General features: G+C 47.1%; 2 protein-coding genes across 5 annotated transcripts in view; both read left to right on the top strand.

Moving 5' to 3' along the window:
- Nucleotides 1-467: 467 nt before the first annotated feature.
- The window catches only part of LOC132807091 (uncharacterized), a 54,841-nt gene continuing 42,003 nt past the window's right edge, over nt 468-13,305 (top strand). Inside the window, exons 1-3 of the mRNA XM_060821393.1 lie at nt 468-679; nt 1,625-2,912; nt 10,525-10,701. Of these exons, the coding sequence (XP_060677376.1) occupies nt 2,019-2,912; nt 10,525-10,701 (1,071 nt within the window). The 5' untranslated portion in view covers nt 468-679; nt 1,625-2,018. The remainder of the gene's footprint in view (nt 680-1,624; nt 2,913-10,524; nt 10,702-13,305) is intronic.
- On the top strand, nt 7,844-10,892 carry LOC132807137 (gastrula zinc finger protein XlCGF49.1-like). Of its 4 annotated transcripts, none has more exons than XM_060821457.1 (2): nt 7,844-8,159; nt 9,513-10,892. In XM_060821457.1, the coding sequence occupies exon 2, from the start codon at nt 9,922-9,924 to the stop codon at nt 10,720-10,722; it is 801 nt and encodes a 266-aa protein (XP_060677440.1). In that variant the 5' UTR covers nt 7,844-8,159; nt 9,513-9,921; the 3' UTR covers nt 10,723-10,892. The 4 variants fall into 4 exon arrangements, with proteins under 4 accessions (XP_060677440.1, XP_060677441.1, XP_060677438.1 ...); XM_060821458.1 differs by having other exon boundaries at nt 7,844-8,185; nt 9,524-10,892; XM_060821455.1 differs by having other exon boundaries at nt 7,844-8,185.

Genomic DNA, 13,305 nt, shown 5'->3' with positions numbered 1-13,305 from the left:
CTCATTCCGTACACGTACCACCCTCTTTGTGATAAGGTTGCCCCTTAGGTCTTTTTTATATCTTTCCCCTCTCACCCTAAACCTATGCCTTCTAGTTCTGCCCTCCGGTTTGGGTGGATTAGTCAGAGGGTGAATGTAGAGGAATGGGTGTGGACTCGTTGGGCCGAATTGCTTGCTTCCGCACTATGGGGATTTGTTGAAGGGAAGAGATTTTCCCAACTGTGCAGGGCAGCGCAGGTCCTGAGCGGGCGTAATGCGGGACAGTCTGACACCGACCGCAGCAGGCGCAGTGAGGGCCAGCCGGATGCCGTCCGACCGCAGCAGGCGCAGTGAGGGCCAGCCGGGTGCCGTCCATCCGGAGCAGGCGCAGTAAGAGTCAGCCGGATGCTGCCGTCCCTCTGGAGCAGGCGTAATGCAGGTCAGTCGGATGCCGGCCATCTGGAACAGGCGTAATGCGGGTCAGTCGCACGCCGGCGTCAGGAGCCGGCGCAGTGCGGGGTCTGTGTGTTGGCCTAGGTCCGATCTTGTGAATCATTATTGATGTCACAACGCGGAAGTGGCCCTGTCAGTTTCAGAGTGAAACTCTTTCCGTCTGGGCAACTCTTCATCCTGGGGGCGAGAGAGAGAACGTTTGTTCACTTGAGCAACTGGAGTGAATCCAGGGAGGGAGCAAACTCAGGTATGAATCTTAATTACCCGGGTGAGTGAAGATGGAAGTATAGGACTGGGTTGTTTTCCCTCGTGCGGCAGAGTCTGAGGGGTGACCTTATAGACTTGTATACAATCATCAGTTGTGTGGATCGGGTAAATAGACAAGGTCTTTTACGTGAGATAGGGGAGTCCAGGACTAGATAGTTCCAAGGTTTAGGGTGAGGGTGGGTCGGGTGGACATTTAAAAGCATAAGAAGGGGCAAATTTTTCACACCGAGCCTGGTGCATGTTTGGAATGAGTTGCTAGAGGAAGTGATGGAGGTTGGTACAGTTACAGCATGTAAAAGATATCTGGATGGGTGTATGAATAGAAAGGGTTCAGAGGCATATGGGCCAAGTGCTGGCAAATGCAACTCAATTAGTTTAGGATATCTGGAAGAGTTTGGCTGAAGGGTCGGTTTCTGTGCTGTATATCTCTATGACTCTGGCTTTCCACTAATGTTTGCCACATCTGTATGTTCAGTTTCTCTCTGGTGTCAGTGTTAATGCCTTGATGTCTCATTTTGTTCCCCTCTTCCTGGGGGCGTTAACCATTTTGTGTCTGGTTGTTCCTCAAGAAGCTGCATTGCAGGTTCACCCTGAATTAATATTTTTGTTTGCTTCACAAAATTAGACCTGCTCGCGCTCAGCAGCATCCCAATGTCGTGGAAGATATTAACTTTCAGGTGGAGTCATCCAAACTTCAGAGAGATGTCACTCTTGATATTTTTGCTTCTCTGTCCCTGTAAGATCCTGAATCAGTACCTTCAGGAGAATTAGTTCGAATGGAGTGAAAACAGAGGGAGAGAGTGGGATGGTGCTTTCAATTTTGTGGAATAACAAAAGAAAAGAATATTCTGCAGGAAGTAGAATTGCTTGTTCGGAGTTTCTACTCTGGACTGACAGTGATGACATTTGTAATCTCTTTTTACAGAGTATTTGAAGATAGAAGTTTCAAATCAACAGATGAAGGACTTATGCCCAAAATATCAACTCTCCTGCTCCTCAGATGCTGCCTGACCTGATGTGCTTTTCCAACACACTTCTCGACTCACTGTACAGCATCTGCAATCCTCGCTTTGACATCAATATCTGACAGTCACTCAATCCATCAGGACCTCAGCTATTTTCAACTTAGATTCTGTGAGAAGGAGCAAAGCTTTTTGGTTCCTGTTTCAGTACATTTTCAGCATCAGTGGGACTGGATGAGAGACCCTACTATTGAACCGCACTGAGTGTGGAGCCTGGAAGAGTGATACGGCCTGGAACGAGGAATTTACGGTGGGGAGGGGCTATACACATGTTTATGTGCAGCTGAAGCTTTGGCCATGGAGAATCCCGAGGAATCTCGCCCTGTGGAGAAACCGTGGAAGTGTGGCAACTGTGGAAAAGGCTTCCGTGTACCGTCTGCCCTGGAGATTCATCAGCGCAGTCACACCAGGGAGAGGCCATTCTCCTGCACGGAGTGCAGGAAGGGCTTTACCCAGGCCTCCATCCTGTTGAGGCACCAGCAGGTCCACACAGGAGAGAGGCCATTCTCCTGCCCCGAGTGCAGGAAAGGCTTTACCCAGGCCTCCTCCATGCTGAGGCACCAGCAGCGCCACAAGGAGGAGAGGCCATTCAGGTGCCCAGAGTGTAGGAAGGACTTTACTCGGGCCTCCATCTTGCTGACCCACCAGCGGGTCCACACAAGAGAGAGGCCATTCCCTTGCCCCGAATGCAGGAAGGCCTTCAGCAATTCCTCCCACCTTCTGACCCACCAGCATGTCCACACGCGGGAGAGGCCCTTCAGCTGTCCCGAGTTTGGGAAGGGATTCAGTCAAGTGGGCACCTTGCGGAAGCACCAGCTGCTCCACACTGGGGAGAGGCCCTTCAGCTGCCCCGAGTGCTGGAAAGCTTTCAGCGATTCCTCTGCCCTGCTGAGGCATCAGCTGGTCCACACAGGGGAGTGGCCTTTCAGGTGCCCCGAGTGCGGGAAGGGCTTTAGCGATTCCTCTAATCTCCAGACCCACCACCGGATCCACACGGGGGAGAGGCCCTTCAGTTGTCCCAAGTGCGGGAAGGCCTTCAGCGATTCCTCTAATCTTCAGACTCACTGGCGGGTTCACACGGGGGATAGGTCCTTCAGTTGCCTCGAGTGCAGGAAGGCCTTCACCTGCTCCTCTCTCCTGCGGAGGCACCAGCGAGTTCATTTGCCATCGCAGGGGGTTGAAGGAATGACGGCCTAGTGCCATTATCAACTGGACTCGCAACCCAGTTCCGGCAAATCCTCCCCCTGAAGATGGCGGAATTAGAATTCGGTCAGAAACCTGGAGTTCAGTATTTAACAATGAAACCATTTTTGGGGGCGAAGGAAACCAAAATTCAGGAATTCCTGAAGAAGGACTCATGTCCGAAACATCGACTCTCCTGCTCTTTGGATGCTGCCTGACATGCTGCGCTTTTCCAGCATCATGTTTTCAGCTCTGGTCTCCAGCATCTGCAGTCCTCACTTTCTCCAGTTACAAAGGGACAACTAGGTGCTGACCAATAGGAAAGAAAGTGGGAGGAAGTGTGTGGGTTTTGACCTTGAGCTGTTTAAAAAAATATCAGTTACTTTTTTCTATGCCATTTTGCTGAGGGGATCTGAAGCTGTAACAAAGTTGAGTCACAATAAAGGTTACCTGAACTTACAAGTTACTCCAAGTGGTTTTTGTTTTAAAGCTGCTCATTTCTTTCGGCTTCCTGCACTAAGTTTCCAATGTTGTGTATCAGATGGAGCAGTGATTGAGGAACTTGTATCATTAGAAATTGTAAATTTATCAGGAGTGCAGGCACTGCATCATTTCATCAGCATTTTAACGTTTACTGGCAGCACTGGGAGGTGTGGGATGTGTTCGCTAGAAACTGTTTTGAGGAGTCGGTCTTGGACTGGGGTGGATAAAGTTAAAAATCATGCAACACCAGGTTATAGTCCAACACATTTATTTGGAAGCACTAGCTTTCGGAGCGCTGCTCCTTCATCAGGTAGCTGTGGAGCAGGATCATAACACAGATTTTATAGCAAAGGATCACAGTGTCATGCAACTGATAGGATATATTGAACAAACCTAGATTGCTGTTCAGTCTTTCATCTTTTCGAATGGGTTGCAGGTTTCCTTAATGTATAAATCCCAGAATTTCTTTTCAGTTACAATCTCATGATGACTTAAAGTTTTATAAAAATAGGTGACTTCTCAGCTCAGACAATGCATGGCGGGGGTGTGAGGTTTGTCTGTCTGTATCCCAATCTTGAATCAGACTGGTATCATTTCTAAAGTAGGAATTTATAAAATACTACATGGATTGACTGCCTGCATTAACTGTCTGCAGATTGTGTGCTTTTTGAGCGAAATTGCTTGTATCTGCAAATGTAATTCTGCAAATGCAAATTCACCCCATAGATTTTATATATATCTGTGTATGCGTGCATGTGACCTTGTGCATCAGAGTGCGCGTACCATGCTTCGTAAAGTGTGGGTGTGTTGGAGTATAAGCCTCAGGAGTTGAGAGTGTTGGGGTGTGTGTATGTCTGACAGTGTGTGTTTAAGAGGTATGAATAAAAGTGAGAGTTTGCATTTTGCTAAAACAAAGCAGTGCAGGACTTGTACAGTTAATGGGAGAGCCCTGGGTTGTATTGTGGAACAGAGAGATCTGGGGGTGTTCAGGTACATCGTAGTTTGAAAGTTACATCATTGGCAGACTGGGTGGTTAAGAAGGCATTTAGCACACTTGCCTTCATTGTTCACACCATTGAGTATAGGAGTTGGGACATAATGTTGAGGTTATACAGGATGATGGTGAGGCCACTATTAGAGTACTGAGTACAGTTTGTCCAATTATAGGAAGAATACGATTGGAGAGGGTTCGGAAAAGATTTGCCAGGACTGGAGGGTTTGAGTTATAAGGAGAGGCTGAGACTTCTTTCACTAGAGCAGAGGAGGTTGAGGGGTGACCTTCATGAGGTTAGCAAAAATAGCGAGGCGCACATGTTAAGTTGTCGAGCTACGTGGAGGGTGGGTGCGGGAGGGCGGGTGTGTGGTGGTGGTCATTGTGGCTCTATCTTTTTTTCTCACGTTGGCCTTTGGACAGTTAGAAACTGTCAGTAACTCCATCTCCACAGAGTCTACTACACATGCTCCTCGGTGTCAGCAAAAAAACTGTGCATACTTGTAGCTGTCCGCAAAAATGGCGCTACATTGTTTTGATGGACCAATGAGGAGTACTGCAGGACCGGTAGGAGTCTAGTCTTCTTGTTAATCACAGCCTCTCTATTGTCTGAAGGTGGACCATTAGCTTCTCAAGCTGCTGCTGCTGCTTCTCTCTATGAATGAAGATTGAGATTCACCACAGACTGGAACTTCCTCTGTCCAACATCTGTGAGCACAGCGATCTCTCTTCTCTCCCCCTCTTGTATTCTCTTTTTTTCACGCTGGGGTTCAATTTTTGACTTGAAGCAACTAAAAGCAAAGGGAGGGAATCCAGGGAGGGGACAGACTGGAAAAATTGGTCCAGGTCTGTGTCTCAATTGGCAAACACATGGCAAATGCATTACCTCAGTGTGAAGTTATAGCTGGTGTTGTGGAAAAAGAAAACCGCACAAAGCATTGTTTAAATGATCATATATTGGGATGTGGAATAAGTGAGGACGGCAGATGCTGGAGATCAGAGTCAAAAAATGTGGTGCTGGAAGCACAGCAGGTCAGACAGCATCCGAGGAGCAGGAGAGTTGATGTATCAGGCACAAGCCCTTCATCAGGAATGATGTGTGGATGGACAAAGAGGTCTCAGCGTTTTTTCACACCAGGAGAAATTGAGGTCTGCAGATGCTGGAGATCAGAATTGAGAGTGTTGCTGGAAAAGCACAGCTGTTCAGGCAGCATCAGAGAAGCAGGAGAATCGACATTTTGGGCTGCTTCTCCTGCTTCTCAGATGCTGCTTGACCTGCTGTGCTTTTCCAGCAACACGTTCTTCCACACCAATCAATGCCAGTTGTTAGACAGGTGCAGCAAGCAATGAGTAAGGCAAGTGGTATATTAGCAAGAGAAACTGAGTTTAGAAGTGACGATGTCTTCCTGCAGTTATGGGGTCACTGAATACATTCAAGGATGAGTTCATCTGATATTTTGAACAACAATAAATTGGATAGGTATTGGGAAGGCAAGAAAATGGTTGTGAAGACCAGTAAAAGAAGAGTTAGAGTCAGACAACACAGAAACAGCCCCTTATCCTACATTGGACAGGCAGAAAACTAGCCACTAGGATATATGAACATCAACTAGCCACAAAAAGACATCACCCACTATCCCTAGTATCCTACATATAGGAAGGACACCACTTCGACTGGCACAACACATCCATCCCAGGACAAGCCAAACAGACACGCACGAGGATTCCTAGAAGCATAGAATTCTGGTTGGAATGCTATCAACAAATACATTGACTTGGATCCCATTAACACCCTCCTGAAAAAGAACAGGAAATAACATCGCCATACGAAATGATGCCACCACAGGAGATGACATCACCAACCCAAAGAAACCCAAACATCTAAATAGAAAGCGGGCTACCCCACTGGTGCTTCATCTGGAGGCTCACTGCAGATGTTACCTAGTATAGTGATGAAAATGAACCTTCCAGCTCAGCGAGCAAACCTACATCCAGAACCTCACCCTGAGCTACAAACCTTCCCAAAACTCACCAGTTTCATGGTCCATTCTTGTTGCTAAGATTCTTCATATTGATGGATCCACTCCAATTAAACACCGGGAAGAATGAAGCCACTGGTTTCCAGTTTGTGCACCCATCTTCATTCCTGAGCTACTGCCTCCATCTCTCTCTCCCTTGTAACTCTCAGATTCAGCCAAGCTGTTCATAACTTGCTACATTGGATTCTGAGAGGAGCTTCTGACCTGTGCCAGCACAAAGCCTCCTGTATCCGCCTCTGTCATCTCATTCAAGCCAGTCCCATTCTCAAAGTAGCTGCTGCTGCTGGAATCATCTTTTGTCTCTTCCTTACCTCCAGGCTTGACTACTTCAATGCTGCAATCAATAATTTTACGCATTTGCCCTTCTGTAAACTTGAAATCATCTCAGACTTTGCTCTTGTTTCATGGCAACAATTCTCATTCCTCTGTGGCTCATGTGACCACTGACCCGTGCTAGTGCCCATTCAAGCAGCAACCAAATTTTAAAATTCTCATTTTAGTCTTCAAATCTCTCCAATGGTTTCTCCCATCTTTATCTTTGTAATCTCCGTGTGTTGAGATGTGTGTGCTGCTCCAACAATGAGTGTCTTTGAAGAGAACTTGCAGGTAATGGTCTGCCATGTAACTGCTGCTCTTGACCTTCTTAACGGTAGTAGTTTGAAAGGAGCTATCTAAACAGTTTGACTTTCCAAACATCCTGATATTGCTTCCTTGATAATTGATCCTAACAACTTCCCATCAACACATGTTGAACTAACTGGTCTGCAATTTCTCACATATTGCCTCTCTCCCTTTTTGAATACAGGTGTTACATTAGCATTTTTCCACTCCAGTGGAATCATAAGATATCAGAGCAGAAATGAGGCCATTCAGCCTAGCAAGTCTGCTCCATCATCCAATCACGGCTGAAGTCAACTCCTTTCTGGCGCTTTCTCCCCGAAACCATTGATCACCTTGACAATCAAGAATCTACCTATCTCAGTCTTAAGAAAGATTAATTGACTTTATTTATGTCCAAGGAATTTTGGAATATTGTAACTAACGAATACACTATCTCTGTCGCCACTTCCTTTCGTACATTAGAATGTGAGCCATTAGCCTCAGGGGACCTGTCCGCCCTCAATCCTGATAGTGTACATGCCAACGTTGATTGTTTAAGTTCTACCCTTTCTACAGCCTCTGACTTGCCTGTTCCAATAGGGATAGTATTGCTGTCCTCCAGTGTGAAAGCTGAGGAAAGTTTTGATTTAGCAGCTCTGCTATTTTAGTGTTCCCCTATTAACTCAGCGGTTTCAGCGATTTTGTTCCCTTCAGCACGCCAATAGAAGCTCTTGCTATTCTTTTTGATATTTTGTGCTGGGTTTATTTCGTAATTTACCTTACCTATTTTATGAATTTTATTCGTATCCGTTTGTTTATGTTTGCAGGTTTCTCAATGCTCAGTGTTCCTTCAATAACATTTCTGAAAATTGAAAGAAAACTAGGTTCAAACTTAAAACAAACCAACCTTTCAAGTGGCAGGGGGCGGGGAAGACGATCGCCCCGCCCACATTGTCTCCGAATTCTTGGAGGACTCCTCCAACCGCGCCACTCCGGCGGGTGATGACGTCATCAGGTGGGACTCCCGCCCCCTGTGAGTTGGCGCATGTGCAATGGGACAAAGCCAGTGTGACTGAGTGTGGGAGAGGAATGGCGCCGGCGGCTGAAGGAACAAGAACAGAAACCGCTGGAAAAGCTGAGCAGGTCCGGCAGCTCGTGTTGAGAGAAATGTGAGGACGTGTTTCGGGTCCGGGGATCCTTCTTCAGAACAGGACCAGGTTTCAGAAACATCCCGGGGAGGTCGCCAGGTCCGAGCGCCAAGACCTGGTTCCTGCCCCCGGGGAGAGGAGACAGTGAGACAGGGTAGGATTGGGAACCGCGGGAGGAGAGAGACTGGGGAGTTTATAAACTCTCGGGGGAGGCCGCAGGCCGCGAATAAAAGCCCCACAGTCCCAGTGTTTACTTCACCGGGGAAGGAGCTCTCGGGTTGTCCGGGCAACCGGCCGCCAGCTTTGTGAGGGTCAGGCACATGTTGTCTTGGGATGGGGTTGTTGGATTGTTGTATAAATCTCCTCTGTACTTTTAATCTTGAAGATTTTTAAAAATGTACACTGGCTTCAATTTATGAATTCTAAGTACAGAAGCAAAATATAAACATCTCCTTCCATGCATCCCAACATGTGCATAGGAGCCAAGACTGCCAAAATTTACTGAGGTGCTGAATCAATAGCTCTTTCCCTTTCGATTAATGAAGGTGGTGCCAGCAGACACCTGTACACAGCCTGTTCTGTCAGCCTTTATTGGAGAGATACGAAAGCAAAACTGATACACCCGTGTAGCCAAGTAATTTGAAGTCACACTTTGGTGCTTTAATCCCCTCAAATTCAGCATAACGTCAAGGCTGTAGGGGTACCAGACTCCCTAGGATAGCAAAGAGGAGAGCTGAAGTGTTATCCTCGTTAAGCCTGTAACTTCTGCAAAAAACACCATCAAGTTAGTTAAATGCAATGTTCCTTTCAGCAATCCCACGCTGATTCTTCCTTATCAATCCACCTTTCTCCATGTGACTACTAATTTTGACCAGAATAACTATTTCTGCTTTTCCACCAAATTTAAACTGGCTGCCCTATAATTGCTGAGTATATCTTTACAACCTTTCTTAAATAAGGCTATAATGTTTGCAGTTTTCCAGTCACTTCCTCCAATTCCATGGAAGACTGTTGAATTATGGCGAGTGCTCCCACAATTTCTGTTGTCCTTTTCTTCAAGATCCTTGGATACATTTCATCGAGTCCCAGTGCCTTGTCATCTTCTCAGTGCCAACAGCTTATCGAAGACTTCTTTCATATTAATTTTGAACTCGTACAGTGACAAAGGCACCTTGTTGGTTGCCCTGTAAGAATTAGTTAGAGCGGAGTGAGAACAGAGGGGGAGAGAGTGGGATGGTGTTTTCAATTTTGTGGAATAAGAAAAGAATATTCTGCAGAAAGTAGAATTGCTTGTTCTGAATTTCTACCCTGCACTGACAGTGATGAATTTTATAATTTCTTTTTGCAGTGTATTTGAAGATCTGAAGACAGAAGTTTCAAAATGAACAGGTGTAAGCGTTATGGTGGAAACATTGACTCTCCTGCTCCTCGGATGCTGCCTGACCTGCTGTGCTTTTCCAGTGCTGCGCTTTTTGACTCTGACTCTCCAGCGACTGCAGTCCTCACTTTGACATCAATGTCTGATAGTCACCCAATCCATCAGGACCGCAACAATTTTCAACTATGATTCTGTAAGAAGGAAACAAGCTTTTTGGTTCTTGTTTGAATACTTTTTCAGCATCAGTGGGACTAGGTGAGAGACCCTAATGTTGCAGCGCACTGAGCATGGAGGGTGTAACAGCTATACAGCCTGAAAACAGGAATTCACAGGGGGAAGGAGGCTGTACACGTATTTGTGTACAGCTGAAGCTTCAGCCATGGAGAAACCAGAGGAATCCTGCCCTGTGGAGAAACCATGGAAGTGTGGTAACTGTGGGAAAGGCTTTAATGTCCCGTCTGCCCTAGAGACTTATCGGTGCAGCCACACCGGGGAGAGGCCATTCAGCTGCCCCGAGTGCAGCAAGGCCTTCAGCAATTCCACCACCCTGCTGACCCGCAAGCAGGTCCAGGCGGGGGAGAGGCCCTTCAGCTGCTCAGACTGTGGGAAGGCCTTCAGCAATTCCTCCGACCTGCTGAAGCACCAGCGGGTCCACACAGGGGAGAGGCCATTCTCCTGCCCTGACTGCGGGCAGGCCTTCGGTGATTCCTCTGCCCTGCTGACCCACTGGCGGGTCCATACAGGGGAAAGGCCCTTCAGCTCTCCCGACTGTGGGAAGGCCTTCAGCAAATCCTCTGACCTGCTGAAGCACCAGCGGGTCCACACAGGGGAGAGGCCGTTCTCTTGCCCTGAGTGTGGGAAGGCCTTTAGCTATTCCTCTGCACTGCTGGCCTACCGGCGGGTCCACACCGGGGAAAGGCCCTTCAGCTGCCCCGAGTGCGGGAAGGCCTTCAACAGTTCCTCCCACCTGCTGACCCATCAGCGGGTTCACACGTGGGAGAGGCCGTTCCCCTGCACCGTGTGCGGGAAGGCTTTTACCAATTCCTCCAACCTGCTGAACCACCAGTGGGTCCACACGGGCGAGAAGCCCTTCACCTGCCCTCAGTGTGGGAAGGGTTTCACCCACTCCTTCAACCTGCGGAGCCATCAGCGAGTTCACGTGCCATCGCAGGAGGATTGAAGGAGCAATGGGTTGGAGGGGTTGGTGGCGGTGGTGTTGGGTGGGGAGAGTGTGTGTGTGCTTTGACCTTGAGCTGTTTTTTAAAAAACCTACTTTTTCTATGCCTTTTTGCTGGGAGGAATCTGAATCTGTAACAAAGTTGGGTCACAATAAAGGTTACCTGAACTTAACATCGGGCTCAGGCTTTCATTGAAAGCTTTGAGCTCCAAATGGTTTTTGTTTTAAAGCTGCTCATTTCTTTCAGCCTCCTGCACTAAGTTTACAATGTTGTGTATCAGATGGAGCAGTGAATGAGTAGCTACTATCGTTAAGAATTGTAAATTTTTCACAAGTGCAGGTACTGCACCATTTCATCAGCATTGTAAAGTTTACTGGCAGCAGTAAAGGGTGTGGGCCGTGTTCACTAAAAACGATGTGGAGGAGCCAGTGTTGGACTGAGGTGAGTAAAATTGAAAATCATAGTTAAGTTAAAAAGCACCAGGTTATAGTCCAACAGGTTTATTTGGACGCACTAGCTTTCAGAGCGCTGCTCCTTCATTGGGTAGCTGTGGAGCAGGATCATAAGACACAGAATTTATAGTGAAAGATCACAGTGTCATGGAACAGAAATTATATATTGACAAAAACCTGGATTGCTGTTAAGTCTTTCATCTTTTAGAATGGGTTGCAGGTTTTGGTTCATTAATGTATAAATCCCAGAACACTTTTTAAGTCACAGTCTCGAGATGACTTAAGGTTTTATAAAAATAAGTGACAGCTCAGCTCTCACAATGTATGAAAGGTGTGAAGTTTGAGTGTGTCTGTATCCGAATCTTGAATCAGACTGGTTCTATTACCAAAGTAGGAATTTATAAAATAATACATGGATTGACTACCTGCCGATTTCTGCTCAAAGTGCACATCGAATGTATCTACAAATGTAAATTCACCCCATAGACCCATGTGTATGGTTTGCATGTGTGCATGCTTGGTAAAGTTTGTCTGTGTGATGGACTATAAGCCTCTGAGAAGGCGTGTGCATGGGTGTGAGTGGGGTGTGTTTGTATGTGTGTCTGAGAGAGCATGTGTATATGAGAAGGTCTGTGTGACTGTAAGAGAGAGAGAGAGTGTATAATGTGGTGGGGTCACCCAAGGTCCCTGTTGAGACCATCCTCATGGGTTCCGAACTTAGCTATCAGCCTCTGCTCAGCCACTAAAAACAATTGAGCAGTTACACAACACGCATTGGAGTGCAGGGTGGGACTTGTGTTTTGCTTTGCAGAAGGTGGGAGGCTCTGGATGACAGCAAACACATGCTGGAGGACCTTTGGCTCAGAGTTGGAGCTGGAAGTCAGGCTGCATACACATCAGGGGGAAAAATTAACCAGCATTTTATTCCGGGTAATGGTCATTCATCTCCAGACAGAGCCTTCTCATTGGGTCAGTGGACAGGATCAGGTGGGTGTGAGTGTGAATCACGCAGGTAAAGGGGATTTGAGAGAGGGCTGCAGGGGGGAGGAGCTAACTGGCTGGGTGGTGGGAGGAAGAACAAAGTGGGGAGAGGAGAGAAAGGTGACGGTAAGGAACAGAATAGTGACAGATCATCTCTGTTCTCTGCAGTTGGCAGCAGGAGGCCAGATGGCACCAGGATTCAGGAACCAACATGCTTAGGGCTGGAGAAGTGGGAAAGGGAGGCTGCTGTGGGTGTGGTCCAACAATGTCAGGAGGAGACAGCCAGTCAGAAGCTACAAAGACAAAGCAGAACCCCAAAGCTATGGGCAGCACAGTGACTCTGTGGCTAGTGCTGTTGCCTCACATCGCCAGGGACCTGGGTTTGATTCCAGCCTTTGGGGACTGTCTGTGTGGACTTTGTGCATGGTTTACCTCTGGGTGCTGCGGTTTCTACCCACAGTCCAACAATCTGCAGTTTAGGGTGGGTAAGCCATGGGGAGCTACAGAGCTATGTGGTAGGTGATTATATAATTCTGCTGCCATGCCACGTGTATATTGAGAAGTGACTGCTGTGGTCCTGGGAAAGGTGGGATTTGTGGTGTCGCTGCCCACTGTCCATTCTCTTCCTGTCCCGCCAACCCCTATCAATTTTCTCTCTCTAGACCCCCAACCATTCTCTTTCCCTTTTTCCCCCAGTGCCTGTTATTTCTCATGCCTCAAGATTTCTTTGATTGCTGTATCAAGACTTTCTAAAGAGAACGAGAGAGAGACAGAATGGATGTTGATGAGTATATATGAGAGATGGGGCTGCATGAGAAATGGCTGATCTTTAAAATGAAGAATAGCTAAGGTGATATATTCAGAAATATCATTAAAGCATCTTCAATTTTATTAAAAAGCTGCAGGCACTTTTCTGAATCTGCATTGAAATATGTGCAGTTAGGTACAGGCTGTAATGGGTGAGTGGTGTATTCCTAGTCTTGTGATATAGGTTTGTACTATGTCGAACAAGAGTCAGAGTCAGCAAAGGACTGCTTATGCTCTTTGGTGTTAGCAAAATTCTGCGCATACTCCTAGATTTCCGCACAAACGGTTTGCGACCTTCTTTTGATGGACCAATAGAGAGCCCTGGAGGACTGGAAAGAGACTGGA

Source organism: Hemiscyllium ocellatum (genome assembly GCF_020745735.1).
Source record: "Hemiscyllium ocellatum isolate sHemOce1 chromosome 27 unlocalized genomic scaffold, sHemOce1.pat.X.cur. SUPER_27_unloc_1, whole genome shotgun sequence".
Taxonomy (NCBI): domain Eukaryota; kingdom Metazoa; phylum Chordata; class Chondrichthyes; order Orectolobiformes; family Hemiscylliidae; genus Hemiscyllium; species Hemiscyllium ocellatum.
Note: the sequence above shows the minus strand (reverse complement) of the source record. Positions and strands in the feature narration are given on the sequence as shown.